We start from the raw sequence: 21,214 nt of genomic DNA, 5'->3' as shown, positions 1-21,214 counted from the left end.
TAGGGTCTAGGCTGGCATAGTGTGGGCGAGGGGCCAGAACCAGAAGACAAGTAGCTTCCTGGTCCTCATTGTATAAGGAAAGTTACTCTGTAATTCAGCCTCCGGAGAAGTTATAGTACTCGCGGTATTTTATTCTGCCCTTCCCTGATTTCAATACTGTGTGCAAGTGGACCGCTGCTTTAGAGAAGTGACCTGATTCTTCTCGTATCTCAGTGCCCTCTGTGTGAGGCCTTCAGCTAGCTGCTGGAGGGGCTGAGGCATAGTCAGGGGCAAGGTATTATTAGCCTTTGTAATAGGACTAACCTCATTCTTGGCAGACCTGTGGAGCACTTTGAAAGAATGAGTACGATAAGTTAAATATTTTCTCTTTTAAATAAGGCAGATACACAAACACACCCCCCCACACATAAACACACACACACACGCAGGCATTATATATCCAATCATGGAATAGATGCACACATCCAGCATTGTGGCGTTTTTAGCCTTCAGATGTCCTTCATGCTGGCTCTGTCTTGGCAGGGAGAGGCCTGGGAAGGGAGCCACGGGACGGGAGGCTCTATTGCCATCCCACCTTTGCCAGGCACCCACTGCTGCTCCCTCAGGCAGCTTCAGGAAGAGCTCCAATGTGGGGTGTTTGAGAAATTGTTAAAGGTGTTTTTTTTAATGGTCTCAGTGATAAAGGGTTATATATTGTCCATGAGTTTAATTTTATTCAGGATGGTAAAGAGGACATTACAAATTAAGTCTATAATAAAAGTGTAACAGAAAGGAGTCTGATCAGGTTGAGAACCTGTGGTTCATCATCTGGTCTCTGGGAGGTTTTATTATGGGTCCTCAAGGAATTTAAAGTATTTCAAAGAACCCAACAGGAATGTCATGAGTCACGACAATCCCAGGTGAAGCAGAGCTTTATGCCAGGACCTGTCACTTTGGTGAGAGGCACGAGTGTGTGGTGCCTTGCTGAAACTTTGCATATTGGCGATACAAGAATTTCTGGGATACAACCGGGCACTGGATGTTGTCACCCGCATTCGGTTCAAGAGGACATACTGTGCAAATCAGAGGACACCGTGGCTTATGGAAGCAGAGGTCCTCTGGTGCTGGCGGGTGTTCACACTGTAGGTTGGCTGGAGGGAGAGGACCCTGGAGAAAGAAAGAAAGGGGAGGTTGGCCAAGGTGACCAGAGTTTGTTTATCCACTTTTCAAATTTGCCTGGGGCTGAAACCTCAGCAGAAGGGTCAGTAACTCCTGAAACATTCCCCTGGCCTGGCTCAACAGTGTGTGCCAAATCCTATTACCACTGTGGCCCTATGCCTAGTTAATCATTTGGGCCCCCTGGAGTCAGAGAGAACCCCTGCGAAATGGCAGTTTGTTCAGTGGTGTGTTTTACTACATGTGTTGCTTTTAATGGGTGTGAAAGATCAGAGAGCTCCCGCACTCATTTTACACACTGCTTTTAGGAATCATGTAGTAAAGGGTAAAGTGTATACAACGTGGAAAATTGTGGCATATCTTACAAATATTCACATTACAAACATTTTGAAAGGGATGCCTGGGTGTTCTCAGTGGGCTAAAACCTCTGCCTTCAGCTCAGGTTGTGATCCCAGGGTCCTGGGATGGAGCCCCGCATTGCATCGGGCTCTCTGCTCAGTGGGGAGCCTGCTTCCCTCTCTCTCTGCCTGCCTCTCTGCCTACTTGTGATCTCCATCTGTCAAATTAATAAATAAAAATCTTTAAAAGAATAAACACATTTTAAAGGAATAGTATGTATCAAGCAAGTTTGAGCTATATAGATAGATAGATAGATGGGGTCTGAATTGAATACTGATTTTTTAACCCATTTTCATCTTCTTTGGAATAGCTCCCCACTGAGCAGAGAGACCGGTGTGGGTGGTCTCAGAGGCTTAACCCACTGAGCTACCCAGGTACCCCTCTTTTTCAATTCTTTATTTAATTCTATTTAGTTAACATATAGGGTATTATTAGTTTCAGGGTTAGAACTTAATGATTTATCATTTGCATGTAACACCAGGTGCCCTTTATATCAAGTGTCCTCCTCAATGCCTGTCACCCAGTTACCCCGTCTTCCCACCCACCTCCCCTCCAGCAATCCTGTTTGTTTACTAGAGTTCAGCATCTCTTAAGGTTTGCCTCCTTCTCTGTTTTCATCTTATTTTATTTTTCCTACCCTTCCCAACAAATGAGTGAAATCACATGATATTTGTCTTTCTCTGACTTATTTCACTTAGCTTACCCTCTAGTTCTGTCCACATCATTGCAGATGCCAGGATTTCATTCTTTTTATGGCCAAGTAAGATTAGAAATTATCCTACCATTTTGTTTGATGGAGTATCCCTTCCTATCCCATTTCCAACTGCTACACTGGTATTAGGATAATTTCTCCCTTACATTTGCTACTAAATGTCATCTATAATAAATAAAATTGATACTTAATGGTTTCGCAGTTGTCCTCTTTATCTCACCCTTTCTTCTTGTTGTAGTTCTTGTACCTTTTCTCTATTTTAGTAAAGTTAAGAAAGAGCTTTCTGTAGCTAGTCCATTCCTTTTTTCCAGTAAAGAAGGACCTAGATCTTCACCGTTGAGTATAGTAGCAGCTGGCCACAAAAGCTCTTGAAAATGTAAGTCACCGGGTTCCTGGGTGGCTCTCTCAGTTAAGCATCAGCCTTTGGCTCCGGTCATGATCCCAGGGTCCTTGGATCAAGCCCCATATTGGGCTCCCTGCTCAGCAAGGAGCCTGCTTCTCCCTCTCCCTCTCCCTCTGCCTGCTGCTCCGCCTGCTTGTGTGCGTGCGTGCATTCTCTCTGTCAAGTAAATTAAATAAATCGTTAAAAAAAAGAAAAAGAAAAGAAAATGAAAGTCACTGAAAAAAACTAGAAATCCAACTCTTCGCTCACACTAGCCACCATTCGGTGCTCGGGAATCGCATGTGGCTGGTGGCCCCTGCATTGATGACTCTCGCATGTTCCCTTCACGGTGGACGGTTCTTTTGGACAGCTGGGTCTACATGCCTGATACACTCCATTAGCTCACACCCTGTATCATCCCAGCACCTACAGTTGCTTTCAGGGGTTTGATGAAAGCCTCTTCACTTTTCTGGACCCATCTGGAACTTTCTCCTCCAGTTCCACCTTTTACACTTCTTGAAGTCCAGCTGTGTATGCCTAAAGTACTGGGCCAAACCATATTGCCGATTAGGCTGTTCTCTGCCTCTAACCTGGTCATAAGTTAACCCATTCCTGGTTTGTTCCCTGGGCCCTCTGTCCCTTCTTATTTGGCATGCGTGGCAGGCATACTGGCCTGATCTGCAGCAGTCATAAGGACTTTTTTGACCAGAGATAATGGAGTTGTTACCTCTCAGCCTTGTTAACTTGGCAGTTTGAAGAGCTCTGTATTCCTTGTACTTTACTTCTCTCTTTTGTAGTTTTCCACGTCAGTGTGATTTTGTGGAGCCTAGCCCTGCCATGTTCCCTGAGTTTGATTCGGTTGACTTTTTTCCAGCATCTTTTCTTTCATCCTTGAGCTCCTCCCCTGATTTTTTTTTTTTTAAACTAGTCTCCACAAGTTCCATCTCTTTTTTTTTTTTTTAAGATTCCATTTATTTATTTGACAGAGAGAGATCACAAGTAGGCAGAGAGAGAGAGGAGGAAGCAGGCTCCCTGCCGAGCAGAGAGCCCGATGATGCGGGACTCAGTCCCAGGACCCTGAATCCCAGGACCCTGAGATCATGACCTGAGCTGAAGGCAGCGGCTTAACCCACTGAGCCACCCAGGCGCCCACAAGTTCCATCTCTTTATTAAATTTATACTTACAATGTATTCTTGGCTCAGTGGTATTTTTGTGTTAAGTATGACTTTGCCCTGTTTATCATATTTCTTTCTAACAGAACACAGTGTGTAATTGGTATTAATTTAATACTTTCAGTTTTCCTTTTATGAATTGGAGTATATTTATTCAGTGGGAAACATAGTATTGACAACAAATGAGTGCAGTTCACACACATTGATTTGGATGAAACATGAACATAATGCTGAGCTAGAAAAAGCAACTTTCAGAAGAATACTTGTAAAATGTCATTTATTTAAATAAAAAACACCTGTCAATGCTGCATATTACTCAGCATTCCACAGTACAGCAGCCTGGCACTCAGAATAGTTATGTGCTCTGTTGGGGAGAAAGGCTTGCCGTGGAGGAAAGTCCACAGGGCATCTGGACAGGGCAAGTGACCTTTGAGTTCTTAGACTGATGGGACCGTGAGTGCTCAGCATTTCTCCTTTTGTGTTTCTGTGTCTAAAATGTTGTATAATAACTTTTAAAAATTCATGCTTATTTTAAAGATAAATAACAAAAATAACTAATATGCCAAATGAATGTTTTCCATAATCCTATTTTTCCACTAATATTTTGGTGTCTTTTTTTTTTTTTTTAACATTTTGAAAGAGAGAGTATGAGCAGGGAGGGAAGGGGCAGAGGCAGAGGGAGAAGCCAACTCCCCGCTGAGCAGGGAGCCCAACACGGGGCTCCATCCCAGGACCCTGGGATTATGACCTGAGCCGAAGGCAGATGCTTAACCCACTGAGCCACCCAGGTGCTGATGTTTCTTTTAATTTTTTCAGCTTTATTAGATATAATTGACAAAGAAAAGTGTAAGATATTTAAATTGTGTGTTATGACTCTTTTTTGTGTATGGGGATGTATGTGTTTATATGAACATTTAGGTTCTACTCCCTTAGCACATTTCAGTTGGACAGTACAGCGTTGTGACTGTAGTCACCATGTTTTACATTAGGTCCTCAGGCTACGTTTCTGTGTTTTTAGTGTAGTGTTGTTCAGAATAATTTCTTTCTTTCTTTCTTTCTTTCTTTCTTTCTTTCTTTCTTTCTCCCTCCCTCCCTCCCCCTTTCTTTCTTTCTTTCTCTCCCTCCCTCTTTCTTTCTTTCTTTCTTTCTTTCTTTCTTTCCTTCCTTCCTTCCTTCCTTCCTTCCTTCCTTCTTGTGATGTTTGCTGCAGCTCTACCTATCTTCCTTCTCCAAGCACTCAGCTGTATGGTTTGGGACCAGCACCTCTGCTGAGCCTGAGCTGCTTGCTAAACTGTCTGGAACCTTCCTGCCCAGAGTTGGAATCCACTTCCCATCTGTCCTTCAGGTTCTGCAGCAGACCTCCACTTTCCAGCCCCAGACAGGCAACTTACGAAGACTCCTCCACTTTCCTTTGTGAATGAGGGGCTGTGGGTTGTCACCCCAGCTCTGTGTGTCCGTGTGCCCCGTTTTGTGTGCTCTTCTCTTATGTGGGCACTCACTGCTCACTTTCTTGGTTTCACTTTCAGTTTTGTTTCAAGATTATACAACACAGTTGTGATTTTCTGGAGGTGTAGGTTTGCCGTCCCACATCATGCAGTGTGAGGCTGACGTGGGAGAGCCAGACATGTAGCTCCTGGCCTCCCGAGTAGCAGAGTGGCCCCATTCTAGCTTCCCAGCCCACCTAGCCACACTTTTAAGGTTACTAAAAACGGACCTCACAAACACAGCTATGGGGTCTTCTGGAGAAGGTTTCCAAAAGAAAGACTGCCTCCAGTACTAGAATGAAATGAGAAATTAGAAATGTCACCGATGATACAGCTTCTTGATTAGAAAGTAGAGCTTTGGGGTTTCTCGGCTATTATGGCTTGAGCAAGTCTGCTCTGTGCTCTGTGGGAAAAAGGAAATGCAGTTTGGGTAACTTTTGGTCAGTGCTCCAGCCAGCATGGAGAAAACACTCCTCAAAGGAGAGAAAACCTTCAACCTTGATGTGAGCTGCAGACTGCCTTGAAAATGGAGGAAAAGCACAGCAGGCTTGTAGTGGTCCTGGAAGTGGGGGAGGTGGGATCACACCAGAGGCCTGTATTGACCTTTCCACGGAGGCTCAGGTGCCCAGCGCCCCAGCCCGGCCCCTCCCAGGGAAAACTAGTCAGGAATTGTAAGAATCACATGTTTTTCTTTGCATGGTGGGATGTTTCCAGGGGGGCGGTATGAGTGGGGGCTGTGTTGCCCTTCTTCCCAGCCAAAGATGCTAACAGGAAGTGTCACTGTGGGTCATCTGCCCCTGCAGCAGAAGGAAATGCCTCTGCAAATACATCTTCCCTGGATGAAAAGCGAACAGCAGTGTTGAAGGCGGGCACGGAAGCCGGAGTCTTCGGCTGTGTTGCTGCCAAGCAAGTGAGCGGGCCGTGGACGAGGTGCCTGGGCAGCCACGCTGTGATGCAGCCTGTGCAGGCACTGGTCAGCAGCGGCAGGAGAGAGCCTGGGTGTGGCCCGGCCCTCTGGGATGACACAGTGATGATCCTGGGAGGTCACTCATGAAGGTCACATTGGTGTTTTGTTTAATCTCTCCCAGACTTCTGAGCTCTTGCCATGTCGAGCTTTTTGGTTCTTCAAAGTTATTCAGCCTTGTTTCTTATTTATATATTTTCCTATCCTAACTGCAGCAAGTTAGCTACTTTCAAGCCTGTCTTTTTCTTCACCTTTTCCCCCTTCTACCTGCCGCGGCCCACTCCTTTACCTTGAATTCCCAAGGATGCTGTGTTCCTAGCTGGCTCTGTGTCTCCTCTGTATCTCAGAATGGTTGCTTCTTGAAGCTCACATAGCTGGCTTTCTTTAACTTTTATTTATTTATTCATTTATTTATTTAACAGCTTCATCGAGGTATGATTCACACTGTATACAATGCACCCCTCTGACGTACGCAATTCACCCGTCTATCGTCCATTCACAGAGTTGTGCAACCATTACCACTAATTGCAGAACATTTCATCCCCCCATCCCCCCCAGAAGCCCCGGGCCCACCTGCAAGCTGCTCCCTCTTCCGTCCATCCCCAGGCCCCTGGCGACCATGCATCTGCTTCCCATCTCTACAGATTTGCCTGTTTGGACCTTTCATAACCATGGAGTCACAGGCTCTGTGTCCTTCTGTGACCGGCTTCTCTCCCTGAGCATCACTCGGCTTTATATCTATGTTCAGTTTTCCCTTTGTTTAGTTTCCTTTGTTAGCTAGTTAACTGTCACCTATTCTCAGGTGATAAGTTGACTCATTTGTCTTCTTCCTGGAGTCTCTTTTCCATCGTCTTTGTTCTGTACTTAAATCTGCAACTCTGAAGCGATCAATTTTTAAACTATTTAGCTATTAACCCTTAAAATCTTGAAATTAATGGTCATTTGTCAGTTCTCTGGGGGAAAGAATACAGTCTGGGACTCCTCTTGTGTCCGCTCCGGATGTCAGCTCTGCCCACTCTGCCCACAGCGGTCTCTGTTACCCTCTGGCGAGCAACGATCAATGAGCTGTTGCTCTTTTTCTGCTCCGGATACCTCTCCTTTTCACCCTCTTTTTTCACTGCCCCTTCTGATGGTTTACACTCTGTTATATTACTGTATTGCAAGGCAATTATCACAGGCCTTCATTTTGTTTGTTTTCTAAAACTCCCTATAGAAAGCCTTTGTCACTGTGCGTGTCCCGTCAGCACAGAGACCTGAATCCGTGTGATTCTGTCTTCCGGTAGATGGTGTGTCATCACTTACTTACTTAGTGGCCTCACACTCGCGGCCATCCTCTCACGCCCTTGTTTTTTTGTGAAAGTTACTTCATGCCTTTCCTCGGTTTACTGAGTTACTCCTGAGTGCCCCCAAAGACAGGGAGGGCATCATCTCTCCCTCTTTATGTGCATTAACTCATATAATCCCCACAACAGCTCTGGAAATGCTGTCACTGCTGAGTTCCTAGTGTTTGCATTTTATTGATGAGGGAACTGGAGTTGAGTGTCTAAGTCATACTCTTCAGCCATACGTGGTCTCTGAAACTGGAGTATGCTTTTTTTCCTCTTCATCCCCTTCAGCAGTCTGCCCAGCTCCTCAGCCTCAGTAAGTATCCAATAAATAATCCGTTTATTCGTTAAGTAATGAGTGAATGAGCAAATAAATGAATGAGAGAGCACCTGGTGGGCTCTTTGTGGGTGTGTCCAATGTTTTCCTTCAAAGAACTTATTTCTGTGGCCTTTGTGAAGGCCTGTGGCCTGAAAGCAGAACTCAAGAGTATTTTAGAGGTGGGAGGAGTGGGTCTCTGAAGTTTTCACCCCTGGGCTGTCTGGTGTTCATACTTGGCACCCTAGCACATAACAAGGTAGTCTTTAGTAAAGGCCAGATGTGAAAGGGAGGAAGACGATGGTATGTGGGAGCATGGTCACTAAGGGCCTGGTCACTCACATTTGGCTGTGATGGCAGCATATTTACTTGTTACTGCTAGAGAGAGGGAAGCAAGGTACAGAAAAGCCCCTGTTCTGGGAGCAGGAGGTAGAGCGTGTGTGCGTGTGTGTTGTAAAATTTGTTTTCTTAGCTAAAGGTTTGGTCACAACCAAGTTAGTCACAACCAAGTTGTTTCTTTTACCTGCTTGAGTAGCTCTTCCATATTTTATTATTTGGGTCTTCATTTTTTAAAAAGAATTGGTTCAGTTTCACCAGTACCCATTTGCTGTCGGAACTTGTGATTTATTGTTAAGTGTTGTGACAACCGGGATGAATCAGTCCTTATGATTAGTGGTTTTACCTAGGAGTAGAAAGAACAGAGACCCATCCAGAGTGTTTTCATGTTAATGAGCTGCAAAATGTTTTGTTTTATTTTGTTTTCCCCACCAAAACTTCTGGTCTTCTTTGGTAGAAGCAACAGATAATTATGAAATATCGTATCTATAATTTTGTAGAACCTGTTTTTTGATAGCTAAACCTTTTCATGTTTATTTCCTTATTCATTGACCATATTTTATTTTATTTATTTTTAAAGATTTTATTTATTTATCTGAGAGGGAGTGAGAGAGAAGGCCTGAGCAGGGGGAGGGGCAGAGACAGAGAATCTCAAGCAAACTCTGTGCTGGACACGGGGCTCGACCTCATGATCCATGAGATCATGACCTGAGCTGAAACCAAGGGTTGGACGCTTAACTGGGTGACACACAGGCATCCCTACTGACTACATTGTAGTTTAAACAGTTCTCTTGCTTCTTGGCCATTGCAGACCTAGTAATGAAGAAAAATACGAAGTGGAATAACTTTTTTGAATGTTTATGAGCTAGGCCAAACTGATCACCTCTCATATGTTTATTGTTTCAAATCGTTAGTGATGCAGGCTTCTAGGCATTTGTTATGCTGCTAACTCCCAAGGTCCCGTCTCAAAGCATCTTTTCCTTCCTCAGTATTCCCCTCTTTCTGCTGAGCTGACATTCAGGTCCTTGACTCTGGGTAGTGGGGGCTGTCTCACTCCAAAGCAGGCACCGTGCAGCAAAAGACCACGATAAAGAAAAAGGCTGGAATAGTCTGTCTTTTCCAAAAACGGACTTTGGCATATATTGAAAGTACATTTAGTTCACAGAAACTAAGCACCAGTTTTTTTGTTGTTGTTTGTTTGTTTGTTTGTTTAATTTATTTGACAGACAGAGATCACAAGTAGGCAGAGAGAGAGGCAGAGAGGCAGGCAGGGAAGCAGGCTCCCTGCTGAGCAGAGAGCCTGATGCCAGGCTCCATCCCAGGACCCTGGGATCACGACCAGAGCCGAAAGCAGAGGATTTACCCCACTGAGCCACCCAGGCGCCCCTAAGCACCAGTTTTGTGCAAGCCACCATTTTCCTCCTCAAAGGGTCTGTGATCTGCTTAAGCATGTTAACCACCTCAGTCTCCTCGGTGCACACAGCCACAGACCAGCCCCTCCGTCAGGTGGGAGTGTGGTAGCAAACAAGTCCCCCTTCTGTAGCCTCTGTAGAATGAAGCTGATGAAAAAAGTCATCAGTGCTGGTGAGGTTGAAAATCAATTACCCAGAAGGAATATAAGAAATCTTGTTAATCTTCTGTTTATACTTAAGAAGATATATCATTTAGCTGTCTTACTTTGTTTGACCTTCTGCTCCAAGAGAGCCATTCTTATGAACTTGGACCCCAAGTGTGTGGTAGTTACTCATTAAATCCTTATCTCTTATAAACTTTTTTTTCTTTTAATTTTTAATTTTTTATTAACATATAATATATTATTAGCCCCAGGGATATCTTATAAACTCTTTTGACTTGAGATTTTGATGAGGCCCTAATTCAGTCATGCAGCCACGATGTGGCTTGTAACTTGTTCACTGATTTTGCTTGCTGTGGACACGTACAGAAGTCTGACTTCTGGAACACTAGCTGCGCACGTTGGTCATCAGGGGCTCCCTAAAGAACAATTCACATGAGAAACACAATTTGGAGCAATTGTTGATTTAACAGTCCCACAGATGTGAAACACGAAGAAGACTCCCATGGTAAGCAAGTCAGACACCCACATTGATAATAATAACTCACGTTCCGGAGTTTTCACCGTGCCAGGCACTGTCATAAATGCTTCACGCATATTACTCATTTCATCTTTGCATCAGCCCCATGGGGCACATCCCATGTTTAGCCTGGTCCTATAATAATGTATCTTACTCTGGGTCACCCGGTGGGGAGGTGGTGGAGCCTGAATCTGAGGGCTCTTCTGGAGAATCCATGCCCTTACCCACGTCTGCATGGCCCCTTGTAGAGACATTGCTTCCACCACTACGTTTGGGGGAGAGTGGGTTCCTGTTCCCACCATGGCATCCTGACTCCCAGGTCCCCTAACTCCCTTATCACCCACTGTGACTGGCATTTCCACAGCTCTCTGGCCTTTCCTCAGTCTCATGCCTGTTCCTTACCATCTCCCTCTGCACCCCTATTGCCCCCAACATGAAGACTCCCAGAACTAGTCTGCATGGTGCCCTGCACAGGCCCCCGTCCATCTCTGACCATTCCCTGACATGCATTCCCTGTTCCAGCTGTACTGAATTCACTTCCATCCCTTGACTATGCCTGCCAGAGGCTCTTTTTCTGGGGAGCCTCTTCATGAACTGTTAGAGCAGCACCCACGGCCTGACAGGAGCTACTCCTGCCCCTGGCCCTGTAGGCTTTCCCTGGGCTGACTTCACTTCATCTCTCATTCCTCAGCTTGGAGGGCGCTGCATCCAGGAGGCTTCCCTAGCCCTCAGGTCCATAAGGGGTGCCCTCCTGTGCTTCCCAGGGTCCTAAGATTTTATATTCACACCTGCCCGCCCTCTAGATCCCTCCCCAGGTGACACCTCCCATGCAGGTGACACGCTCACACCTGTCCTCCACACATCTATCACAGTGTGTGGTCAACAAACGGGAGGCACTTGCTAAGTGAATGAGCGGTCGCCACGGTTGAGAGGAGCAGCAGCAGGCCTCAGGGTGTGCACGCCACGGCAGCGTCAGAGTCTGTGAGCGCAGAGCTGGGCCGCTGTCACGCGCGTCCCTGCCAGAGGGCACAACCCTGCTTGGAAGGACGAACTTCAGCCCCATGCTTGCATCTGTTGGGCTCAGCCTGTACTCTTCTGGTTTGCTGGCCCAGTCTCTTCTCTGCCTTGGTTGTCACGCCTCAGGAAAGGCCTCCTACACTTGCTCTGGCCCGTGTGGAACTGCGTGGCGTGGCTGAGGACTTCCGAGAGCGGAGCCTCTCTGGCTGCCCTGCCTTTGCCTTCCGCGGGGAGTCCTTGCCCACAGGGAGCAGCAGCCTCAGGCAGGGGAGCCCCGGGCATCTTGCAGGGAACGCTGTTCTGGGGTCAGGGCCAGCTACAGTCAGAATGGAAACCTCTTCCTGCAACAGTGGCTCCTCATGCACTACCGTCCTCCCTCCTTCTTCGGGTCCCCTGGGCAGCCCTCCGCAGCAGCTCGGCCTGCGAGCCGGGGGCCTTGCCTGCCCTCTGCCGGGAGACTCGCGGGCTGTCCCCATTCCTGCAGCACCAGGGAACGGGCCTTTGACGAAGTCAGAAATAAGCCTACTGGCATGGAGACTCTGGGACAGGTCAGATGTAGGACTTTTCTCTGGTTAGTCCCCAGAGCTTGCCTTCTTCGATGCTCCCAAGGCAAAATGGCAAGTGAGTTCAGCGTCTTCGGCGACGGACTCTGAGGGATTCCTACAAAGGTGCTCTTATTCCCGTGTCGTATTCCAGTTCATGTTCCATTTCCGGCTGATACATGGACTTAGTTGTGACTGTGATTGACCCTGTACACTGTGTATTTTTGTTGGAGAAAAAACCATATGGAAGTTCTTGACCTTAGTTAAGAGTGAGTATTTGGGGCAAGTTAGCATCCAAAGTTACTTATCTAAGTCTTTTGATTCCCACCTACGATTTTGCTGTGCTCTAGGATCTCTCTAGGTGTCTTGAAAAGACATATAGTATAGTATTTTTACGAGAAGAAAGGGAGATGAGGAGAGATTGAATGAGGAAATGGCGTAACTATAACATGATGAAGGATAATTAAGTAATCCCTAGGTTGTTTAAGTAATTAATTTTTTAAAGTAATTTCTATCCCCAACCTGGGGCTCGAAGTAATGATCCCGAGATCAAGAGTCACATGTTCCACTGACTAAGCCAGCCAGGCCCCCCTCATCCTTCTTGAAGTAATTACTTTTAGGGCATTTATTACAGCATCCTGAGTGGAAGCACCCATGTGGATTTAGGAGTATAGACCCCTCACCTCGAATGTTTCAGTGATACCCTTCCATTACCACCTTCTGGGGAAGCTTAAACTCTCCAAGACAGGGACTTTGCTTTGTTCTTGAGTCTGTTCTCCAGGTAGAGCCAAACCCAGGCCTAAAATAAATGCTTATTGAACAAATTACATTGTCACTCCCCTCAACAGATTTGCAGTCTGGTTAAATTACAGTAAGGACTACCAATGGATTAATTTAAATAAGACTTGTTTCCTTTCCAGAAATTGCTTGAGTTCTGTCTGGAAAGCTGCTTCTTAGTATTTTCCCACCAGATAGTCCTTCTGAAAACCCGGAGCAGGGACTTCCCTGCCTTAGAGCCACCTAACAGTGTAGCGTATGTTAGTGTGTTATTTCAGCCTTTAATGAGAATTGTAAAGATATTGGCTAATTGTCCATTTAAAAGATCTTTTTTTAAAAAAAGATCTTATTTTTACTTATGAGAGAGAGAGTGGAAGGGGGAGGGGAGCAGAGGGAGAGGGACAAGCAGACTCGCAGCTGAGTGTAGAGCGCAACTTGGGACTCAGTATCAGGACCCTGAGATCGTGAGCTGAGCCAAAACCAAGAATCAGATGCTTAACTGACTGAGCCACCCAGATGCCCCTCCCACCTACTTTTCTTTGAATGAGGATTTTGTGAGAAAATAAAATTATTGTAGACTACAGCTTGACAAAAGTTGCACGTTCTTGCTGTCAATGTTTAGATCCAACAGAAAACTGTTTCTTGATCATCTGAATCAAGGGCGGTTTTAATTACTCCTGTTGGTGCCCATTACAGTCTCACTTTTTGAGGCAGTTTTGCATTCCTGACATGGGTAATGTGGTCCATATTCTAGATCACCCTTACATGTAGACCGACAGAACAAAATAAACCCCAGAATGCCTAGGGAGAACCATCAGAGTCTGCTTGGTTCCTGGCACAAAGTGTCATGTGACCCTTGCATGGAGGAAGATTTAATGTTCATTTCAGCTGCCCAAGGTAAAATGTGCAGCCAGAGTTCAAAGAACACATGATATAAGTACATGGTGTGTCTCGGAAGCAAATATTTTCCCTGAAATCTGTGCATCTCTGAAAAGATCCTAGAAATCAGTAGTAAAATATGACATTCATATTTTTGCTTTACTCTCCACTTTTCAGGAGCATGTCCTGCGTAGAGAGCAAGATCAAGCTGCATTTCAACCAACGGTGGTTTCCATCTGTGCTGACTGTAATTTTTATCCATAGGTTTGAAGACATACCTGATAGCGGGTCAGAGAGCGAAGGAGTCTCATTGCAGCTGTTCAGAGGCCTTGCTTTCTGGCTTTGAGGTCATTGACGGCTCACGGGTGTCCTCAGGTCCTAGGGGACAGGGGACAGCATCACCAGGGAATGTCAGTGACTTGGCGCAGACTGTCAAAACCTTTGATAACGTTAAGGTTAGTTTTTTTTTTTCTACTTCTAAAATTTTATTAATTCTGCAGTAGAACATGTGAAATGATAAGCAGCCTTTGGGTCTGTGGCAGACGACTTGGAATGCCCTTCACTTTGGTTTTTGTGATTTTAAAATTTAGTATGAAGTCACCAGCATTTTGCATTTTTTAATACCTTTGCTTTTTTGACATATTATGCTCCTCCATTTTCTTTCCACACTGTGTCAGTTTGCTTCTCACTCGAGCTGCTGTTTTCTTTTTCTGAGACCTATTCTGTCTTTTGTGATCTCTGAAAGCTAATGATAAGTGATAGTAAAGGGGATTCTTCTCGAAGCTTGCTTGGCGACCTCGTTCGTATCTTATTTCAGAGACCATTTTCTCAAGTGTTCCTATGTCTCTTGAAATGCAGTGTCTCACGAATATTTTAAATTTTGTTGGTGTGGGTGAATCTCGTGGCATAGCTCACTGAAAGAGTGCGGGCTTGCCAGGAGCATGACAGTATGTCATTGTTGGGGCCCAGGCCTCTGGGTGGCTGTCTGTACATACCCATTTCTGTCATCATAAACTGCCACAGGATTAGCATGGCGGGCCACGGGCATGATGAAACCACACCAGTGTATGAGCTGCTCACCCCCCGCCCCCAACTGGTATCTCTTGTTTGTTTTTACTGTTGAAATATTTGCTGTTTCCATTTGAAAGAACAAAAATAGAGAGGGGGCCACTCATAACAGTTCCCCTTCACTGTGTTGTGCTCTCAGATAACCAAATGATATGCTGGTCTGGATGATGGCCTGTTGTTATGGCTTTAATCCAGTATGTTCCTGTTTATCCACATTCATTCACAGCTTTGAAAGTCAGCTGTGCTGGTATTTAAGTTCAACGGGATCATAACATGGGCACCCAAATCATTGCCCTCCAGCAGAATCTGTAGTCCCTGTCAGCCAATTACTCTGTGTGATTTTCACACACAGGTTTATTAACAGCACTCGTGTATCATTTTTGTTGTGTGCCTTGTTAATTTAGTGCAGGGTTTTTCAGCCTCAGCACGAGGGACATTTTGGGCCAAGTAACTGTGGTGAGGGGCCGCCTGTGCACCGTGGGACTTCAAGCAGCGTCTCTGGCCTCCACCCACCAGATGCCAGGAGCACCCCCTCCTCCCGTTATGGTGACCGAGAATTCCTCCAGACACTGGCCAGTGTCTCCAGGAGGGTAAAATCCCCTCTGGTTGAGAACCTGTGATGTAGGGCTCTAGCTGCGGTCCTTCCCCATGTCCTCTGGCACACGTGGGACTGCTAATGTCACTGAGATTTTCTTACTGCCTGTGCTCTTTCAAGACCGCCTGTTCACTTGGGGCGATGTTTTGTAGCTGGCAGGAAAAGGAGCTCTCGGCTCTCGGGCCCACAGGCTGTCCCTGAGCGTGGGCAGGAACCGTTGTAGCAGGAGATATTGAAAACGTGGTTTTCCAAATACAGCTTCATTATTTAGAGAGAATTTATTTCCTCCGGGCTTCAAACTGAGCTGTACTTAAGTAGAGAAATAGAGCTCAAATCCAAAAATAAATGATGTGTTGTGTTTGCCTGCCATGTTAGATTATCTGTGTATGTGTTTCTATCCGTACCACATAACTTCCAAATTTAGTGACAGCGATTTGATGTTAAATTGACCTAAGAAGGTTTTCTCTTATCCCAAAGAACATTTCTTGTTCTAGTTACATGTATATAGCTATAGTTATAGATGTAAATTTATTTATCTTTATTTTGAAAATCTGGATAGATAAAAACTATTAAGCATATTCTCTTATCATGTATAAATTTTTAATAGTCTTTGAAAGTTTTCTGAAAAATCCTGTGATCTATTAATTTAGCTGGGTCTGCTAAAAAGAATTCTGGGGTGGGGGGGAGTTTGTGCCCCTTCCAGGAGGGTAAGGACCATCTGGATCCTGAAATATAATTTCTGGGATATTTTCATGTGAGGACATCTGAGATGAGGACAGCCCCCATGGTTGGAGTGGAGGGAGCATGGAGAGGTAGACAGCATGGTCTCCACTCCAGGCTTTGCTGCTCTGGGGAAGTCATGCACAGTCTGGCCCCTCTGCTTCTAGCTCCTGGGGTCAGGTAAGAGCAGGCTTGGGTGAGTGCCTTGCAGATAGCAAGCGTGGGGTAACAGTGCTTCGTTAGGAGCCATCGTTGAGCCTGAAAGACTGAAAACTGAGGTCCGCTTCAAGCATTACGTACACTCTGATCTGACGTATAAGGCCTTTTGAGTAAGAGTTTTTACGCAACAGAAAAAATACTGGCTGCTTGCTCATGGGTTCTTGGGGTGGATTTATCCTGTGCACTTGTCAGTACCTCCCACATGCCACTGGTTTGTTGCCTTATGTCGTCCGCAGTATGGTTAGTCTTTCTGTTTAGCTAGAAGCACTGACTGGTTCCTCCTAATCCTTTGCCAGGGTCTGTTGACTGTCCCTGTGAACGAGCTTTTTTCCTTCCTGGCCACTGCCCTCCATCCAGTGAGAGGTAGCTCCCAGGTGGATTTCTGTCACCGACCCCACATCTCTCTGCCTGGCATGGGAAATCCTGGCTCGTGGGAGGGGCCTGTGTCAGGCAGTGTTTCCCTTGAAAGTACATACCCTGAGCAGTAGTTTCTGAGATTGGACATAAGTGGCAGTTATGGAAAAAGCTTTCTGTGCTCAGGGAAACCTATGCAGTTCTGGGCTGCATGCTAAAGAAAGGATCTCTGTGCTCTACGTCCTGGAGCCTTTAGCATGCTTCCTTGCACTAGCCCTCCAGAGGGGGATGTGGCGGCGGTATTCTCGGGCTTCTGTGACCACAGACTTCTTTCTTTAAGCCACACCTATTGGGGGAATGAGTGTCTAGTGGAAGGAGTTTCATGCAGGAACCAAGAAATTAGGGTGAGTGAATATTCCTCAGGTGAATGCATGCGGGCCTTGGTCCTCCTGTCGCTCCTGTCACCGGCAGTGCCCCTCACTGTCCCCTGCCCTCTGAGCTGCTCTTCTTTGCCCTGTTCACTGTCACTGGAATTTGCTGTCACTCCTCTCGCTAACAGTGCTGTCTCCCTATCACCATGTTCTCGGTTTGTTCGACTGTAACATGCACGTTTACTCGTTCCTCATGCAGCTTCCTGCGAGCTCCTGGGATGCGGGCAGAAACCATGTGTGAAGTAACTTACGTTTTTCTCAAGGATACAGCCTGGAATGTGGTAGATAATTAAAAGTTTCTTTTGGTTTAAGTTTTTTATTCTTGAATGATACACAGAGAACTGTAGCTCTCCAAAGGTAGGCCAACGAGGACGGAGTTCAGGAGCCCAAACTGAGTTCAGGGAAGAACTGAATAGAAGCAGGTAACGTCAACCAAGCATTCGTTTTCCACTCCTAGTGCCCTTGTCCCATGTGAGTTGTCTCCCAGTTCATAGCTGAAGAATTTTTACCTAATGTTTCATTAAATAGTCCAAGTACTATATTGACATAGTAGTGACATCAAAGGACAAAGGTTTTGGCCCTGAGGTCAGGGGGACCTCTTCCCACACCTAAACCTTGGCTTCTCGAGTGACTGGCAATGAAGAGTTTCTCATCAGGAAGGTCCTGGAGAGCATAATCAAGAGAGGAGTACTACTGTGGAAAGGGCCAGAACTTAAAATCAAAGATCCTTCTCACAGCCTTGGCTTTGGGACTGTAAGCCAGTCACTTAGTTCCTCTGGGCCACAGTGAGATGGTGATGACACTCTCCCAGGGCTGCTGTGAAGATCAGCTAAAGTAATGCCCATGAATGTTCGGTTTGGAGTAGAAGCTCTGTGAACACTGGACTCGCATGTATTCACTCCACATGGAGAAATGGACAGCGCCCATGGCAGGAGTGAAGAAGGGCAGGAGGAGACAGATCCCGCTTTGATTTGCCCACAAGGAGTCACTGACTCAGGAAGGTCTTGCCTTCTCTGTTTGCTCTGAAGTGAGGGTGGTTCTTCAGTTTTTGCCGTAGGGGACGGAACCACGTCACACATGTGACTTTGGAGCATCGGCACCCCAGCTCGTTCCGTGTGACTGCAACTCTGCAGTGGCATCTGCGGCTCCTTTTCCATGAACACTGGTGACAAACGGACTGAGACTGTGTGTGCCAAAAACACAGCTGGTCTAGCATCTTCATGAAGAACAAAGAAATGAAAACCAAAGATGTGGTTGGTTTTTTGTATCACATCAGTCCCAACTTGCAAACTTTGTGAGCTCTGAAAGCGTCTCAGTTCATCTCTAAAGGACCTCCTTAGAAAGACATCTGCTCAGCTCCTCTTTGTGAATTTAACCCTAATCTATTATTCAGAACCCTGGGGCTGTGCGCTCATAGGGCTTTTCTACATGTTTACAGTTAGTAATGAGGCTAATGATGTGAATTCATCCACATGGGGGCAATTCAGGGAGGATCTGTTCTGTTTCAAAAGGGTAATACTTTCCCTTTGAGGTCAGTAGCCCCAGGACCATCCTTCTGTGGCAGTTCCTATGACTTTTTTAATGACTGAATAAATGGTCACTTATCTCCTTGTTATTTGTATGTAAATTGTTAGGAGTAGGCTCGGTGGGCTTGGTGTGAGGAGACAGCTGGCCTCTCAGTTCATTTCAGAAATGGAAAAAGTAGTAAATTATCTATCTGTAGTTTAGACTCTAAATAAGAATCTCTTCTAAATGGTGGTCGAATTGGTAGTGGTGATGGTTGCACAATTCTGTGAATACACTAAAAGCCACGGAATTATATACTTTCTAGGTGGGTTAATTACATGATATGTGAATTCTATCTTGATAAAGCTGTTATAAGATAAATAGTAGTCTGATTGCTGGCTCTGAAATGGGAACATAAAGTAAGTTCTTAAAAAAAAACCTTTCAGGTTTTATCTATATTTCCAGTCATGTGTGTTTGCTTCAGCTAGGAGAAAGTCTGTCCATGGAAATCAGCACCTTACAGAAGAGTTCCAGCTGATGGAGGCAGAAGGAGTGAGGGAGAGGGAGAACCAACACTAGAACACCACAGTCGTATTTGCTGCTGGGTCCCTCCGTGAGTTCTAAAATTAGTGGGTAAAAGTTTAAGGAGAAACAGGATATTTGCACAGCCTCCGAGCATCCCCACCCCCCCCCTCCCCTGGATGTCTGCTGATAACCAATAGAAGAAGAGTAAATCCACAGTGGAAAAACCCGGCAGGCCCTGCCTCACTGAATGATGAGGCCGGCCTCACAATGAATGAGACTCGCAGTGTGCAGTGTCGCATACATGCCCCCATTCCCACCAGGTGATGTGCTGATAAGGGCCCATCAGCTCTGTGGAGTCCTACTCCTAAATCCTGAACCTCATCCAACTTATGAGAAAGCATCAGAGGAGTGCAGATCCAAGGCCAGACTACAAAACCCCTGACGCCTGACCAACACACTGTCATCGAAGACCTGGAAAGACCGAGGATCTGCCATAGGCTGGAAGAGAAGGAGATGCTAAATGCAGCTGGGATGCTGGTACAGAAAAAGGCAATTTGGGGAAAAGCTGGGAAAGCTGAGTATAGTTAGTAGCCTAGTTAGTAGTACTGGCAAGCGCTTGTGCCGTAGTCTCCATGACCGTGGTGTGGTTGCCCGAGAGACACTGACGTTCCAGAACACCAGAGAAGGACACATGCCAGCTCCCTGAACTGTCTTCCCTGCTCTCCATTAAGTCTAAGCTCTTTTACAATTTAAATGTCTAATATATATGTATTAACTATTTTAATGTATTTATTATTTTAATCATACTATATATATATAACATTGGTTGTATTTTTTTTTAAGATTTTCTTTATTTATTTGAGAAAGAGACAATGAGAGAGAGCATGAGAGGGGAGGTCAGAGGGAGAAGCAGACTCCCCATGGAGCAGGGAGCCTGATGCAGGACTTGATTCCAGGACTCTGGGATCATGACCTGAGTTGAAGGCAGTTGCTTAACCAACTGAGCCACCCAGGTGCCCTTTGGTTGTATTTCTATTATCTATCACATATGAATTAACATGAGAAGATATGTCCAGCATTATTTCACTGGTATCACCAGGGAGTGAAGTATTACATGAAAATGAAATTTCCCAAAATGCCAAATATTTTCTTACTTTGACTTCCTGATGGAATATTTCCACAGCACAGGAATGATCTGTTCACCTTATCAGCCTCAGTTATTAGACTTGGTGGCCATTTAGGGCTCAGGAGTCTGAGCAGGGTTTTAAGACTTCACATTCCGTGAATCTGAGATCCTGGGTCTGATTTTTACAGGTTTTTGTTGTTGTCCTTGTTGTTTCTCAGACTGTGCACTTTCTATTCATGAAACTTCTTGGATACCTTTCTTTTTCTGTTACAATCTCTGCTTCTCTTTTTCTCTAGTGTTTTGGTTGCAGAGATCATCTACTCACTGGCTTAAACAGTGTCAACACTGCCACCACCACGCCCCGCCCCCAGCAGCAGAAGCCAGGCTGAGGCCCCGACATGCAGGCAGCTCCTGTTCCCTTGGAGATGTCACATGCACGGATGGGGTCCAGGGTGCTGCTGTCTAGGCTCAAGGTCCCCTCTGTCACACTCTGACTGGGAGACTCTGGGCAAGTCCTTTGTCTTCTCTGCCTCTGTTTCCTCTGTGTGGAATGGAGCAAATCATAGGGTCTGCTTCATGGGTGCTTATGAGGGCTGCAGACAAAGAGCCGAGAGCCTCTGGTGGGCCTCAGCAGGAGGCTGTTACTGTTGCACATTCCCGTCTGCCACATTCAGCCTGAGTTCTGAGTTTGGGAGCAAGGGTTGCTTCTCTTGGTCCTAGGACAGCTTACCAAATAGTCATGTTCAGCAGACTAAACAGGCAGAGCCAGTGCTTTTCTGATATTTCCTCTTCATTTCTCAGAAAAGAGGTTTCCCTTCTCTCTTCCTTGACAGTTATGAAAAAGGACAGCTGTTGGCCTAGAAATGATTTATCTTGTGAAGAGAAATAGCCTTGAAGAAAAACCCAGTTTATAGCTCTATGCCATTTATTCCAAACAGGATGTAGCATGTGTGTATTGAAATGTGTTAAAAACAAATGCAAATGTGTTAGAGAAATGTGTGTTAGAGAAATAGTTCCCATCTCCCTCCAAAGCCCACGTCCGCACTGGGGGAAGGAGCAGAGATCATCTGGGAAAGAGCAGAGTTTGCTGTTGGGTGTTCTCCAAGGGATCTCAGG

At 45.7% G+C, this 21,214-nt stretch overlaps 1 protein-coding gene across 1 annotated transcript in view; it reads left to right on the top strand.

Moving 5' to 3' along the window:
• The window catches only part of ADCY9 (adenylate cyclase 9), a 119,592-nt gene that overhangs the window by 63,236 nt on the left and 35,142 nt on the right, over positions 1 to 21,214 (top strand). Inside the window, exon 3 of the mRNA XM_044233650.1 lies at positions 13,819 to 14,009. Coding sequence (XP_044089585.1) covers positions 13,819 to 14,009 — 191 coding nt within the window. The remainder of the gene's footprint in view (positions 1 to 13,818; positions 14,010 to 21,214) is intronic.

This window comes from Neovison vison, chromosome 14, assembly GCF_020171115.1.
Source record: "Neovison vison isolate M4711 chromosome 14, ASM_NN_V1, whole genome shotgun sequence".
NCBI lineage: Eukaryota > Metazoa > Chordata > Mammalia > Carnivora > Mustelidae > Neogale > Neogale vison.
This window is presented reverse-complemented; position numbering and strand designations above follow the sequence as displayed.